The 16,829-nt window shown below is 38.3% G+C and overlaps 2 protein-coding genes across 2 annotated transcripts; one reads left to right on the top strand and one right to left on the bottom strand.

Annotated features, from left to right (window-relative positions):
• Positions 1-1,732: 1,732 nt before the first annotated feature.
• adhfe1 (alcohol dehydrogenase iron containing 1) lies at positions 1,733-9,231 on the bottom strand. The gene is made up of 14 exons (XM_069142293.1): positions 9,149-9,231; positions 8,435-8,472; positions 8,203-8,252; positions 7,546-7,599; positions 6,311-6,465; positions 5,349-5,545; positions 5,186-5,263; positions 4,707-4,812; positions 4,341-4,493; positions 3,718-3,816; positions 3,419-3,497; positions 2,966-3,062; positions 2,476-2,633; positions 1,733-2,355 (listed from the first exon to the last, which is right to left on the bottom strand). Exons 1-14 carry the CDS (start codon positions 9,199-9,201, stop codon positions 2,272-2,274), a joined length of 1,401 nt encoding a protein of 466 aa, XP_068998394.1. The 5' UTR covers positions 9,202-9,231; the 3' UTR covers positions 1,733-2,271.
• A 5,349-nt stretch (positions 9,232-14,580) lies between these two features.
• LOC138193972 (corticoliberin-1-like) lies at positions 14,581-16,366 on the top strand. The gene has a single exon (XM_069142310.1). It carries the CDS (start codon positions 14,618-14,620, stop codon positions 15,083-15,085), a length of 468 nt encoding a protein of 155 aa, XP_068998411.1. The 5' UTR covers positions 14,581-14,617; the 3' UTR covers positions 15,086-16,366.
• The last annotated feature ends 463 nt before the right edge of the window (positions 16,367-16,829 follow it).

Here is a 16,829-nt window from a genome sequence, read left to right as displayed (position 1 = left end):
ACACTCCTCCCCCCCCCCCCCCACACACACACACACACTTTAAAACAGTCAGGAAGACTCTTGCAAACAGACCCACAGAGTCGATCCGTTGTGTCTTTGTGGGTCAGGATGACTCTGTTGTAGATTCAGAAATCAGTAGTCATGCATCAATATATCCAAGATCAGGTCAGACAGCAAGTATTCCCTGATGTGTATATCTCTGATACAGTCAGTAAAACGTCCAGTCAGTAATTTCTGCGTTTGCTTTCAGTCAGACTGAAAATTTAAGATGATTCAATGAGGGTATTTTTTGAAAGCTGCATGGAGCTTGAGAGCTTTGCCACAACGCTGTTCTGTTCGACTCCTTGTTTCCCCGCATCTCTGCATGTTAAGCAACATGTGAGCATCACCTACGGAGACACTTTAAGAGCCCTTTAAGATAATCGGAAACATAGAGCTGGGTAGCTTGATAGATTTCTAAATAGCCATCTAGCTACATTATTCATACAGAATTTATACAGAATTTCATTTGTCCAGCAGCTCATATAGGCCCATACAAAATTGGGATATAAAAGACAGTACAATAAAATAAACAACCAACAAAAGTCAAAGTCAGTGATAATTGAGTTAAAAACCGTGCTAAAAAATAGAAGGGTTATTTAAAAAAAGAAAAATCAACCTATCAAATAACAAAATAGATGAATAAAGAAAGATGAACAGTTTGAGGCCCTAAAAGTGAGGAATAAATAATGCAGTGACATGTTTGTATTTATAATCCAGCTCCAAAGAGCAGAAAGAGTCTGAATAAAAAGTTTGAATCAACCCGGTCTGAGGAAAAATGGACTCAAAGACGGCAACCGCTCAATTCAATTGAAATTGTTCCGATGTTGTGCGTCCCACTGTTCACGCTCAGTAGTTTTCCCACCACGATGGTGTCATGAGAATGAAAGGTTTGACAAACATGAAACCTTCAGAAGACAAACTGGATCTCTTCTGGTTTGCAGTTTTCCATCTTTGGTTTCAGATGTCGTTACAATGAAGGCCGACTAGAAACTAGGTTTTTTTTGCTGTTTTTTTAAGACAAATATAATTTATCTTTTATTTTATTTTTTTTTTTTATCTTAAAGATTACCTGATTTATTATGATCAGATTTATTTTCTGAAACTCCGCGGAGTCCGACAGGTGAGCTCAGGTGTATTTGAGCTGCATGCTACGTACTGGGTCACTCTGCGTTTAGCTCATGTTCTTCTGGCGAGGTTAAACCTGTTAAACGCAGTCAGATCAGGTTTATATAACAACTGTTTCTGGCTCAGATTAAACAAGATTAAAACGACGACACGGAAGCTCTTCTAGGAAACACACGCGCTGGTCTGTCCATGTAAGGACCTTCGTTAACAGTATGGCAAACCGGGACCCTGCAACTAAAACCAGGTGAGACCCCTCATACAACCACAGTGAAAACCGGACACGGCGTCCTCACAAAGATAGACAAACAAGTGCAATGCAAAGCAGAAACACAAACATCAGGTGATTTTTGTTTTCGTTTTTCTGTCACAAAAAAAAAACATGAATCAGCTTGTTTTCTGCTGTGTTAATGTCCATATGATGCTGCGATCATTTTCTTGAACTAACGATTGTTTTTTCAAGTTGCACATATTTGTCTTATATTTGATTTTGTTACATGCAACATAACTGCTTCCAAAGTATAACTCATGATATGACAACAATTAAAAAATGACTCGAAAAAAGAGCTGCTGCACAAAATGTGTTTCATTGATAAAAACACAGCTGTCGTCTCCTTATGAGATAAAAATTAATTAAAATTAATTCTAAGAAGACGGAAACAAACTGATACACCAAACTATATTCATGATTTCATTATTTTTTTTTAAATATGATGTAATTTCGTCATCTTTCAGCCGACTAAAAGTTGATCAAATAAAATCCGCAAAAAGAAACATCAGTAATTTGTTTGTTAAAAGGATTCCAGGCTAAAACAGTTTCTAATCCTTGATCTGTTCATCTCGTACAATTTGAACTGTCAGATCATGAAGTAATGCACAGAGCTAAATCAATAAACAGATCAATGATTAATGTTTCCTACGACTCATTTTGAACTGAAGACAGCGAAGGTTTCATCAGGATGTTCACGTGAATCTTCAGCATATTCAACATCGAAACAAAGATAAACGAGTTGATTTGGATCCTGAGAGGACATTTTTAACTCAGAGAAACAGCGGCATCTGCTGGCACAGCTTAACTGAGATCAGCATTTGTTTACTGTCACGTCTTCAGTAGAGCTTCATGGAAGCTTCAAAGAGCTGGCTCAGATCCTCCTCTGTGTGCTCTCTGGGAGACAGTTTGGTCACTCGCTCCTGGAAACGAACAACAGAACACACCTCACCAAAGTCCAGCAGTAATCAATAATCTGTCTGCAGTTGATCAATAAGTGGGACTCTGACTCTCCTGAGGAACTTTGAGGGACACTGACTCACCTGAGGGATGGTTCCTTTCACCAGAGCTGGGATGTCGTCTTTGCTGTATCCCACAGCTCCCAGTCCGTCCTCCACCTGCAGGTCAAACAGGAACTGACGCAGGGTGTCGGACAGAACTGCACCTGCATCCTCCCGCTTCACCTGCCGGATATCTGTACCTGAACGCACCGCAGAGAGAGTCTGTTAATGCACCTAAACACACCGCAGAGTCATGTTTTACGTATAACTGATTTCATCTCATATTACTCTATATTATTTGTGTCTTATTTTAATTGAATGATTTGATTTGTCTCATTCAATTTAAGAAATGTTTTAATCCAGTTTCAACTGTGTTCTGTAGAAATAAAGTGTATTATTATGTATCTATAGAGGTGTATTATATTGTATCATGTAATTTACATTTCAGTGATATGACATTGTGTTGTGTTATACTCTTTAATGTAAAATTGTATTATACTATATAATCCAGTGAGGTGAGGCGGTCAGGTACCGAGGATCTCTGCAGCCTCCAGGTGGCGCTCCGGACACATCGGGGCTGTGAAGTTGAAGACGGCCGGCGACGTGAGGACGACCGAGAGTCCATGTGGCTGAGGACACAGTTCAACAGAATTAATGACCAACAAACTTCATTTTAAAGGTTTACACACCGAAAACACAGAGTCCCACATGTGTCCAGCCCAAATTCTGGTTCTGGTGTTCCTCAGGGAACCTGTTCAGGTCTCCAGTTAAACTGATTAGATTTAGAATTTCATGTCAAAATCTCACTGGTTTAAATACAATTTTGACTGGAGTTCCTCAAGGAACCCGTTCGGGTCCTCTGTGTTTCTCCAGTTACCCACAACACGTCAACGAAACATTCATGTTCCTGAAAATGTTCTCAGCATATAACGGTTATTAAAGTTAGAGCTACGATGGTGTAATGTTTGTGCCGATGTAGACTCACCACCAGGGCGTGCTCCACAGTGTAACCCTTCGCCGAGTGAGTCTTGACGTTTCCTGCGATCGGATATGACATCCCGTGACTGTAGACACAAAAATAGGTTTATTTAGAGACAACAAGACTGATGTCATCAAGATGTTTTACTGTGATTCAATTTATTTAAAAAAATGCTTCAACACAAATTTGGGATTTGTTGACATTTTATCTCTACAATTTAAGATTCAGGGATTTGAAGGGTAAAAACATAAAATTGACTAGACAACTCAAAAAGGCTGAAGAGGCAGTAAATCTTCGTTTCTCACCACAGATGAACTCCGGCATTACCGAAGCCAATCCCGGCGAACACGCTGGCCAGGTGCATGCTGGACCGAGCCTCCAGGTCCTCGGGGTCCCGCACAGCTCTGTAATCAATCAAAATTCACAACATCCTTTTTATATCATAAAGTTGTATTTCAAGGTACATCAGATCAAAAAAAGCAAATTTATTCTAGTTTTAATTTTATTTAATTTCTCATCTTAAAACATTTATGTTAGTTTTCTACTTTAATTAAATTGTAAAGTTTAGATTTGATCAAATTAGGTCAGATTATATAATTTAGGCTCTTTTATATATTATATATAAATTTTTCAGGCAAGATTTCAGACAAAAATCGCATTAATACAGTTGAGTACAAGTAATCAACTGTGTATTTTTGATATAATAATGTTAACAAACATCCATTCATCTTTGTATTTTCTGTTTTTCATAACTTGCACATTAAAGGTAAATCTAAAACATGAATCAGAATCCTGATCCAAACAAAGAGTGAAATAAAGTTTCAGTAAAAACCAGCAGAACAGCGGTTCTGGTTTCAGCGGAGTTCCTCAGGGACGCTGTTCGAGTCCTCTGCAGTTCTTCAGGTAAAAATCGAATCGAATAATTTACCGTTTCATGTACTTGGCGAGAACGTTGAGGGCGTGGCGGGACCACACGTCACTGATGGGGTTGCTGCCCTGGTAGGCGGGGCGGTTGATGGGGTTGGGGGGGCAGGGGCTCCTCTGGTTGTAAGGCAGGGCGGTGTACGACTCCAGAGCGTGACTAAAGGACAGAAAACAGTCTGATCTGAGTTTCCATAGTAACAACATTTAATACTAAATCACTTAAATGAATGTTTTCAGTAACCTACTCTGCCGTTTTATTTACTCAGAGCTGGACGAGCTGCTATCAATGACTGTGTTCAACCACTGTATTCGTGCACCATGAAAAAATATTGCAAAATAAATCTACTTTTAATAGACAGGTGAGACAGACCAGAGGACATCGAAGCCACTGTTGGCGGCAACTCTCTCGGGCATGCTCAGTGTGTGCAGCGGGTCCACGATGCCCAGCATGGGTCTGATGGCTCTGCTGGCGATGCCTGAGCACAGATAACCAATCACAGCTTAGTCTGACACTGATGTCATTGCCTCTGCATATGGCATTAGTCTTCCTGTTTTATTCTATTCATAAAAAAATTATTATATTCACAAAACATTAATGCGAGATCATCCAAACATTAAAATAAAATAACTTGTTTTTACTCTGTTTCTTTTCTCAGTCGAATATACAACATTAAAAAAAAAAATCTTCCAACATCTTAAAGGTTACGATTGGCCTCCTTTCTAAAAGGCTTTTATTGTGAAATATCTCCAGGAAGTGCTGAATGTTGCCAGTAAAGCAGAGGTGGTATGACATCAACAAAAGTTTTTTTTATGAAATTTTTTTTTTTTCATAATTGCGTTGTTAGTTACCCGTTTTGGCCCGCAGGGGTTCGTAGTCAAAGATGGCGACTCCGGTGGTCTCGCTGCCGGTGCCTGCAGTCGTTGGAACTGGACACAAAAACAGAAAGTCAGTGAGAAAAATCCTTTAAAAAAATAAATAATAACCTGCTGAACATGTCGAAAAAGGACGTACCAGCAATGAGCGGCTTCACAGCTCCAGTGACCGGCTTCCCTTTGCCGATCGGAGCGTTCACAAAGTCCAGGAAGTCGGCGTCGGGGTGACACGCGTACAGATTGGCTGCCTTACAGGTGTCAATCACCGAGCCGCCGCCCACCGCCACGAACACGTCGAACGAATTGCTTTTAGCGAACAAGATGGCATCTTTAAAACTGCAACACACAGAGGAGCATTACTGCACTTAAGAGGACTTCACATGTAAATGTAATTCATAAAAGGAACTCAATTATTTCACCTGATTTCAACATAAATCAGCTTATTGATCAAATTTCTAAAATTAAATGGGATTTTATTGTCTTATGCGTGTTTTTTGTTTTTGAGAATTATTATTATTATTTATTTTTTTATTAAGTACGACTTTTTACTCAACCAATGTGTAATTTGTTTTCTAGATAATAATTTATATAAACAGTCTAATGCGGTAACTTTAACAGGGAAAATGGAAGCGGATCAAAACCAGGGTTCGAGTTGACTTCCTGAATTGATCAAGACGCCTTAAATGTCAATGACAACTTTGAATAGTTCACTTGTTTTGATTGCCTCTCTTGTATGAGATACACTTTAGAGATGACTGAATCCTGAAGCACTGAATACATTTTAATTAATTTGAACCAGAGTAAGAGAACTGAACATTTTATTGCCTCACTTTGAGAAAAAAAACAAAAGTTGTGCCGTGTCGTTCTTGCGCAGCACGACACCCTCGTGTGTAATTATCAAAAACCTGTGAATGCAACATTAACCAAAAATATCGGAGTTTAAATTACAGTCCATTCATTATGTAATCTTTTGTGACTGTACTGGACAGAGTAACCGCGATCGTCACTTCTTGGATACCTGGGCATCGGTTATTTCCTCTACACCTGACAACCAATCAGAAAGCGGGATGTTACCTGTGGCCGCGATCTCTACCGTCTCACCTGGAGTCTGTGGGCTCCACCCGCACCTTGTCGTAGACTTTGAAATTGACCCCGTTCTTGACCAGAGACTCCACGACAGTTTTCACTGGGCGGAGGTTGGACAAGTTCTTGTCCGTCATCAGACAGACGTTTTGAGCCCTCAAGTTCACCAGGTCCTGCAGCAGCAAGAACACACTTATTCAGACAGTTCTTAACCCCCCCCCCAAAAAAAAAAAAAAATTCAAAAAACAACTCTAACGGTCCAGAACTTGTTGTTTGTATAATTTTTCTTGCTCAGAACCAAAAGTGTCACACAAAAGTGTTTATTTACTGAAGTCCTAAATTTCACTTCAACGGTGGGAAGAATTCAGGCTCTGGTCGGGTTTTATTTTTTAACCCTTTGAACTCCGAAACATCATGGCCTGTTCAAAAGACATGTTTTCTTAAAAAAAAAATAAGAAGAGTAAAAATCGAAATTATTGCCAGGTTTTCAAATTTCCAACAATCCTTGAACTAATCGGGTGCACAGGACGCTCCCGTCAGAAATGGAAACGAAATCTGAGCTTAAAAATAGTGAAATTTCATGGAAATCATTTTATCCTACATGCGTCATGTAAAAATGTCTCCAAAAATAAAGTGTTTGCATCATCCAGATTTGGTAAAAAAAAAAAATATATATATATATAAAATGCTCCAGGCATAAAACAAACTGTACACAGGGAGTTCCCTTTAACAATTCAACTAATGACACACAAAAAAAAAAAAAAAAAAAAAGAACACGTCTGGAAACCAAATACAACTATATACAGAAATAGGCAGCCAAGCGGCAAACAGCGATACAACAGGCTGAGTGTATATATATATATATTTTTTTTTTTACTAAACTGCAGTTGAAGCAGTCTGTAAAGGTTGACAATTGTGTTATTATTTATTTAATTATTGATTATTATACACAAAACTATTTTTTTGTGTCCTAAAAAAAACCATCACTGTCAGTTTGCTGTCCGACGGCTCTGACGGGGAACTAAAGCCCTCACATCACTGTCTTCAAACCCACCAGCCTCCTTTGACAAAAACAGCGATTTTACCTCGTCGAACAGGAGCTGCCTCCATCGGTTTGTTAGTTTGTGTTAAAACGACAACATAATCACACAATGTGTCACTTGACCAGAGCTGAAATCCAACCAATCAGAGCTAAATAAAGATGTTTCAGTCACGCTGTGACGATGAGGAGGATGAAGAGGATTTGTGGTTACCATGCCGATCTCTCTGCTGACTCCCTCTCCGTATCTGATGTTGGAACTCGCCATCTGACAGAAACAAACAGAAATCACAGCTGACGTCTAATCTGCTCCTTTAAAGACTGACACTATTATTGTTGTTGTTTTTATTATTATCATTTCTGCTTGTTTTTATTCTCTGATCACATCTTTTATATTTATTTTGGTTTCTGTTTTGTGACTTGCAGTTTCTGTCGTCTCTCATTTTGTTCAACTGCTGAACTGTTTAGTTCTTTTCTCTGAATGATCAATAATGAAATCAATAAAATAATCTTAATGCTAAATGAATTAAATAAAACTGGACAAAATTGAGAGAAAAATAAAACAAATCAAATCAATGAGTGAAATTAACATTTTAAAACATAATAAAATATCAAATGAAAATCTTAAAAAGTCAAGATTTATTTTTGATCTTTTCAAAGCTTAACTGAAATTATATAAAACGGGATTCAAAATTCAATAAACCCAGAAATATTTCAGGCTTTTAATTTTTTTTTACTGAAACTTGCTGTTGAAAAGTTTTTTTGTCCCACTGAGACACTTTAAAGTTGTCCTGTTTAATCACCTGTGACGTGTCTGACCTTCATCTTAAATTCATACTTTTTTTTTAAAACACATTTTGGTGTGCGTTACCTCAAAGGCGTAGTCTGTCTTCCGGACGGTGCAGGTTGCAGCTCCAGCACCTGCAGCAAAAAAAAAAAAAAAAAAATTAAATCTGAAAATATCTGTGTAGATTCCTGATCGATTGGTGGTGAAAATCAATATTGATCAAGATTTATCACAATTTAAATTGAGAGGTCATCAATCACCAAATCTGATTGATCAGCTGAGTATTGATGAATCCATCAGGTATGGATGGGCATACCTTGGTGGAAGGTGTTGGAGTGAGCAGGACATCTGCACCTGTTCACACACAGAAGTCCATTCAAAACTCAGCACATTTAATGAAGCGTCATCAATCACTATACTATTAATTCTGCTGCAGAAACTACAGAAAAGGTTTTAAAATCTATATCCAGTCTAAACCCTCTGCAGGGTCTGCGTGTGGATCTGTTTTGGGTTTGATGGTCTAGTTTTGGAACCTGATTTGGACTCGTGCAAGACTGTTTGGTCTGAAATGGGGTCCAAAACCATTCTGAGTGGCTTTGGTCATCCACACCAGGTGGTCCAGTGGATCCAAAACTGGTGTCATGTGGTCTCGCTGGTGAAACAATCTCTAAACCTGGCTGATCTAGGGGCACTAGGAAATACGCAGCTTGTCATGTGAAGAACAATGAAATTGACCTTTTTTCTGTTGCGCAATCACACATTGACAAGTGACTTTGTAAAAACCTCATTTAAAAGTTCATAAAACAGTTTGTCCGCGTGTCATATGTGAGCCGGATTTTGAAAGACCCTCAACTGATCCAGAATCTGTGCTTCACCGGAGCTCTCCGTGGAAAAACAGCTGCGATTTAACCACAAATATTTTTTAAAGTGTCAGATTTTTAAACTGACTTCGGCGCCGTCTCTCCCCCGCGGAGGAAACCGTCCTGCTGGATCCATTTCCGGTTTAAACCTGATTACTGATCGAACTTACGCCGCGCGCTCCAGCTGCCTGAGCAGGTGAACGATCCGATCCCGACCAGCCATGTCCGTGGAGCCTCGTGAGTCGTGCGACCCTCAGTGACCAGCAGACTAATGTCCACAGGCTGCTTCCGTCTCTTTTCAAAGTAAAGGTCACACAGAAGTGTCGACGCAATCAGAGACAATAAAAGCACGAAGACAAACGGTGTTAAAAGAAAAAAAAGAATTAAAGTGTCACCAGCTGCTGCTTACAACACAAAAATACTTATTTCCATCTTTTTCTTCTTCTGTAGCCCTTAAAATATATTTTTTTAAGTATATATTAAGTAATATATTTAATAAATATGACATCAAATCTATATTATACCGATGTGTTTATTGCCTTTTTCCCTAAAAATAATCTGTAACTGTAAATATTAACATTATCACATAAGGTTCATGGTCGTAGTACAAACACAAGAAAAATTATAACGTACATATGACCAAACATTTACTTCAGAAATGATTTCATCATTGTTATCATACTATTGCATTGTGTAGTCTGTATACATAAAACAGTTCAACAAAATTTGATTTCAGTGTCAACAGACTTTATTTTAATATCTATAAAATTACCTGTATTCATAAAGTCTTTGCATATAAAGCGAAATTAAAGTAACTAGTGAAATAAACACTGAAGTCAGTCTGTACTTTTGTCTCATTATGTGTTTTTTAAACTTTCAAGATTTACAGGCAGCTTTTCCACAACAATAAAATCAGTTTTTTTTACATTTCCGGTCATCAGTTTAACACGATCTTAAAACATTGATCGGATTTTCTCATTTCTTCATTCTAATGTGAAAGAAGACGAAAACTGTGACTTAAGTGATATTCAAAAACAACTGGACTCCTTCTAGTTCCTGGAGGACGTTTCGACTTCCATCCAAAAGGTTGAAATGAAGAAATCGTTTGGATGAAAGGTGAAACGTCTGTGAGAATTAACTCAAAGTCCAGTTTCCTTTAGATAACACTGAAAAAAACTAAGAAAAACAAGGCTTTTGAGGAGAAGAAAATAACAGAAAATCTAGAACATTTGAAAGCAGAAAAGAAACATTAAAAAAAACCACACACACAATAAAAAGACCATTTGAAAAAAGTTAATAAAAGAATATTAAAAAGACATTTTTTTAAAGAATATTGTTGAAACATACAATATATTTATTTAACACATTAATATGCAGTTTGCAATCCAAGGGATTGGGATCGTAGATTAATTATCTCTTACTGTTTTGTTGGTTTTGGTCCCAGAGGTTTGATTCACAATCAGAAGAGAATTTGTATAATTTTATTCACAGTTCATATATTTTTACATAAACTTGATTTTTGATCGATTTTTAAAAACTGAATGCACAAAAAAGACACAAAACTACCTTCATAATATACAACATCCGATTTTATGTAATTATCTTGATTATGTAGTTTGATAGACTACAAACTCACAGCAGAGTTTACTTTCACATTATCAAAATGGTTGCTGATTAATTATTCTGTTGACCAAACTGATCGATTGGTTGACCAACGTATTTTTTGCGGTTTCACTCGATTCTGCTGATTTGGTCGTTTGTGTTTTCTGATGTTGATTCAGATTTGATTTCTGAAAATCCACGGACGGAAAAAAAGCCCCATAAGAAGTCACCTTTGATCGTTTCAGTTTTTTAAATTACACAAGGAGTCTGTTCTTCAGAATAAAAGATAGCGTTAAGTATCTCTGACACTTTGAGACCTTTGTTTTGTTTTTCCTGTCTTGGCTGACGTGTTTCTGAAAGGTCAGAGGTCACGGCGGTGAGACAGGAAGTGCGAGAGGGCAGATATTTGTCTGCAGCTCAACATATAAACCTGTTCCGCCTGAAATCTCAGCAAGGTTCAAGGAATTAGAAGAAAAAAAAAAATCAATATTTTCAAAAGTAAGGCCACAGTTGTTGTTTTCCTCTTGCAAAAGAGCATTCTCACTAAAATAATAATAATAATAAAAAACCTACAGATTACCTTAATGTGTAATTTAATCTAGACTCACCTGTTACTGTTGTTGTTGATGGGCTTTTAAAAAAAATATATATATTTTAAAAGAATTTGAAATTTGAACTAAAAAACGAAGTGAAATTCAGAATAATTCGGATCTTCACTATTTAGAGGCAAAATTGAAAGCTGCTGAATGTGTTCGTTGAGTTTTCGGGAGGAAAAAAAAAACCACAATAAATCACAGCATGCAACTTTTTCCACTTCTGTTTAGAGCCCCCCCTTACCTGTTGAGAAAAGCGTGTGTTGATCTGCGGTTTTCCAGTAAACATGACAAGGTGTGTTTTCTGGAAGTTGTTGTCTTTCTGCGAGGAGACACATCGACCTTTAAACAAACCGCCGACGCGCTGCAGAGCTTTTTGTTTCTGGTTTTATTCGGTTTTATTTGGGCCTTTAAAATCACCAAAATAATCCACGAAAACAGGCTGCGTCCAATCATCTATCGGTTAATTATTACAAACTTTTAAATGATCTGAATTATAAGATTAGAACAGTTTTATCAGTCCAGCGTGCCATAAGGAGATAACTTGAATAATGTATGTAGGGAGTTCAGAAGTTAGTTGATCCTTCTGCTTCATTCTTGATACGCAGACGTCTCGTTAACAAACAGGGAAAACTCTGTTTCCTTCCTGCTCTCAGTGGTTTAATTAGACTGTCGGGCTGTCGTTTCCCAGCATCCTCCGGGAGTCGTCCGCCTCTTCACCGCCAGACGAAGATAGCTCAAGGTAACGATTCAACTCGTCAATCGTCTGCAGGACTTTTTTTTCTTTTTTTTTTGTCTCTTCCTGTTAATTTGAAAAGTTTAAATTCATTGAAACAAAAACTTTGTCGGACTTTATTTCTCCGTACGTCAGACTGTTCTGTCATCTGCAGCTCGTTTGTGTGTAGATAATTCCCGGGGTGCACTACAGCTGGATGTCAGTGACAGACATGTTTTTGTTTTTCCCCTCATTAAGAGGACACACTGCTCCACTGGACTTTTTTTTTTTTAAATCTTTTTTTTTTTTTTTTTTTTTTTTTTACAAGATGACGAGTTTATGTGAACCGACTGCCAAGAAAACAAAACTTCCCTCTGGGATTAATAAGGTGGTCATTCTGTCTGTCTGTCAGTCAGGTAGCTACAGTACGTACTGTAAGTAATAAGTATGCAATTCAGAATGCAGTTTATGTTTTGCCCATTTTCTTTTACTTCTTACAGAAATCTCTAAAACATTTTCAGCTACATTTAAAAAAAAAAAGTTTTTTTATTTAAAAATTACTTTTAAAGCCCCTTTTTGATTTCCCTCTGATCCCCCAAGAGACTGAAGAAGTCTGCTGTTCATTTCCTGTTTGTCACCTCTTAATACTTTAAACTGACAAACGTATCATTCATGCTCAACAGACAAAAATAAATAATCATCTCAGGATACCAGGAGACCACAGGTTGAATAAATATTTTAATGATACTGATGATGTTTGTCTGAGACTTTGTGTTTCTGCCTGTCAAAGAAAAGTTTTCATCTCAGCGAGTTTCATTCTGCGGAAATAAAAAAAGAAAAGAAAAGAAAGAAATGATTCTTAAAAACAAACCTGTGAACTTTGCGCCGACTGTCACGGTGTTTTCTGTCACGGCAGCAGATGAAGGTCACGGATTCAGTCCTCAGTCGAGCTGAGAAAGGTCACATCTTCGGCTTCATCATCTTCACTGTCAAAGAAAAAGTCTGTAAAGAAGAAGAAAAAGAAAAAAATGAAATGTTGTCTCCTTTAAAAATTCCATGCTGCTAACGAGACTAAATGTGATGATGATGATGAAGGTGAAGTTGATGATGATGGAGATGATGATGAAGATGATGGTATTATCCGGCCGTCTCCGAACACACTGACTGAAAAGGATGAAAGTGATCCTTTTTTCTGCTGATGAAACAAAAAATATAAATAGATTAAAAACCTGCATGAGTTATGACTCATCACCTTCATCATCATCATCATCAGTCTCATTCACACTGAGGCGTCTGTGCGCGTTTAGACCCCCTACACACACACACACACACACACACACACACACACACACACACTCACACACACACACTCCCCCACCTCCTCCTGACACACTGATATAAGAAGTAGAAACAGCTGCAGTGTTTCTATTTGACTGAAGAGACGCATCAGAGACGATCAGGTAAGAAACATTCTCTCTCAAAACTTTTACTAAATATTTATTGATTAAATAATTTAAAAAAAAAACAACAACAGAGGAGCAGAATACAGATACATGTATTATTTATAAGTAATTATCAAACTTTTAAAATCAGTTTCTAAAACGTAACCCTGCAGGGGAGAGATGTTGAAATCAGTGTTATGTTAATTATTTTATTGGATTTAGTGAGAAGGTCTTGCAGCAGCATTTCGAAGCAGTTTAAGTTCAAAGTGGTTCAGATGGACAAAAAAAACAAACCCACATGTGATTATAATAAATATAAAAGACTGTGTGTCTAGATATTATTTATGTGCAGTCGTCTGCTGAATATAAACTGCGATTAGATTAAATCAATCTATTGCTGTTCTAATAATCGATAATCGTGTCATTGTTTAAAGAAGAAAAACATCCGCTGACTCAGAAACTGTCGAAAAGGAAAAAGTTGGAGGAAAGTGAAATTTGAAAGGAAAAAAAACCTGAAATGAGATTTTGAGTTTGTTGATTTTACGTCTGTTTCTTTCAAGTTTTAGATCACAACTCATTTCAGTCGATTAGTTATTTCATCCTCATGCCATATATGGTTGTTTTGGGGTGTGTTTATGTCAATGAAAGAGGTCTCGTTAATGTTGGGAGTCATTTGGTGACCGATATAGAGAGCAACTCACAGAACCACTGATGAACGATCTAACTTGTATTGTTTGGTCTCTTGAATGAACACAAAAACCCAAATGATAGATCTTATTGTTATAATGGCCAAATACCATATCCATACATGTAAATTTACAGGTTAGGAGAAATGTTTTAATGCCTTCAACAAAGAATTTAAACAGTACATTTACTCAAATCAACACTCTGTAAAGCAAAAAGCAATTAAAACTGTAACACTTTGCACCATATGCGCACACTTCCGGTTTTTACCCACAGATTTGGAGCTCTTCCTACACACAATCTGATTAACGAGGCTCTGGAGGGGAACATTTATGTTCAGAAAACCAAACAACTTTTGGGAGAATAAAATTTAACCAAATGAATAATGAATCCTGATTTTCACTTCCTGGATACGTCATTCAACTCAAATAGGACGACTTGAAATATCACAACACTTTCTGTGTCTGTGCAGGACTTTGTTGAATATTTCCTGTAATTTAGAGGATTTTTTAGCACATTATGATGAAAGTTCGGAGGAAACTATCTTCCACCTACAAACCTGTTAACTTCGGTTCCTGTTCCTTCTCAGACTGTGGCCGTGAGATGAAGCTGAATGTGTTGTTGTGGCTCGCAGCTCTGCTTGGTGTCTTCCTCCCGCGCTCCGCTGACGGCCGACCCGCCGACACTCCCACCAGCCGCCGCCTCATCCTCCCCCGGCCGCTGCTGCTCCGCCTCGGGGAGGAGTTCTCCCTCCGGCTCGCTGGAGCAGGTGCAGTTCCGAAGCTCCTCTCTTCCTCTTCTTCCTCCTCCTCCTCGGTGAACGGGGCTCTGCTGCAGCTCACACACCGCCTCCTGCAGGCCCGGGCGGAGCAGCAGCCGCTGGAGGAGGAGGAGGAGGAGGAGGTGGAGGAGGAAGAGGCCGGGGAGATGGGGAAGAGGTCCGAAGAGGCTCCCATTTCTCTGGATCTGACTTTCCACCTGCTCAGGGAGGTTCTGGAGATGGCCCGGGCCGAGCAGATCGCCCAGCAGGCCGACAGCAACCGCAGAATGATGGACAGCTTCGGAAAATGAAGAGACCACAAACTTTACACTTCCTGTCCATGAGTTTAGCATTTTGTCCTCCAGCTGCTCCGAATCCTGACACTTCGACTGCCACCGATGCATGAACTGCCACTGACACGTCAGCTGCCACTTCAACTGCTCTAACTGCAACTGACGCTTCAACTGCTTCAACTGCAACTGACGCTTCAACTGCTTCAACTGCAACTGATGCTTCAACTGACGCTGACGCATTACTACTTCAACCGTCACCAACGCATCAACTGCCATCAACGCGTGAACTGCCACTGACGCATCAGCTTCCACTTCAACTGCTGTAACTGCCACCGACGAATCAACTGCTTCACCTACAACTGGAGCTTCAACTGACACAACGCTTCAACTGCCATCAACATTTTAACAGCCACAACACATCAGATGCCTCAACTGCCGCTGCCGCTTCAACTACCACCGATGTAGCAAGTGCCACCGACGCATCAACTGCTTTAACTGCAACTGATGCTTCAACTGACACAACAGCTACTTCAACTGTCACCGACGCGTCAGCTGCCATCAATGCATGAACTGCCACTGTTGAATCAGCTGCCACTTCAAGTGCTTTAACTGCAGCTGATGCTTCAACTGCCATCAACACTTTAACTGCCACAACACATCAGATTCCTCAACTGCCACTGACGCTTCAACTACCACCGATGCATCAACTGCTTAAACTGCCGCTGACGCTTTAACTGCCGCTGACGCTTCAGCTGTCACCAACGCATCAACTGCTAACGACACTTTAAATGACAACGATGCACGCATCAACTGCTTCGACTGCCACAACACATCAGATGCTTCAATTGCAACTGACGCTTCAATGGCTTTGACTTTGACTGATGCTTCAACATGCCACCGATGTGTCAGCTGCCCCGACACATCAACTGTTCTAACTGCCACCAATGAGTCAACGTCCTCTGACGCTTCAACTGCTTCAACATCCCGCAGAAAATCTGACTTTAAAGCCTAAAATATCTTTTTAGTTTCTTTTCACTTTTTTATTTTTAATTATTTTAATATGGTGTACAAAAACAAAAACTTTCAGCTGCTTTCACTCCTTAAATACACTTAAACTGATTTCAGTGCATCGACAGAAACTGCCGCGTCAGCTGTTTTCATTCTATTCACATTAAAAATAATTAATTCATCAATCAATAAATGATTAAATACTTAAATATTCTGGAAATAAATGAAGTGGAAAAATGTGGAGAAAAAAAAAGGAAATGTATTTAATAATTTATTATTTCATTTGATTCATTGATCACTGTTATTTGTTTACATTTTATTCAAGTAAAAAAATTTTGATGTTCAGTTTAGTTGAAAATTATTTAATTGAAGACATTTAAATAAGTCTTAGATATAATAGAAAAGTGAAAAAAACCTAAATAACTACTTTTCTTTTTCAAATCTACTTTTATCGAAATATGTCTGAAATATTACAGAAAAACAAAAACATTATGATAATACATAAATAACAAAATATTCACCTACTTGATTATTTATTAATAAATTAGACACCGTTTGTCCTCCATATGCAGCTTATATTTCAGGATATTAAAGTTGTTTGCAGTGTTTGTACTTCATTTTACATGGTTTTAAAAAAAATTTAAAAAGTGTAAAAGGTGAAAGAAAATCTGGAGTGAGTTATGTTCACCTTTTGTTTCTAAGTTGAAATCTTTCAGCTGATCTGGACGTTTTCTCTCGTTGATAATTTGACTTG

This window comes from Embiotoca jacksoni, unplaced genomic scaffold, assembly GCF_022577435.1.
Source record: "Embiotoca jacksoni isolate LCO1_2020_lvr unplaced genomic scaffold, fEmbJac1.0.p SCAF_99, whole genome shotgun sequence".
NCBI lineage: Eukaryota > Metazoa > Chordata > Actinopteri > Embiotocidae > Embiotoca > Embiotoca jacksoni.
Note: the sequence above shows the minus strand (reverse complement) of the source record. Positions and strands in the feature narration are given on the sequence as shown.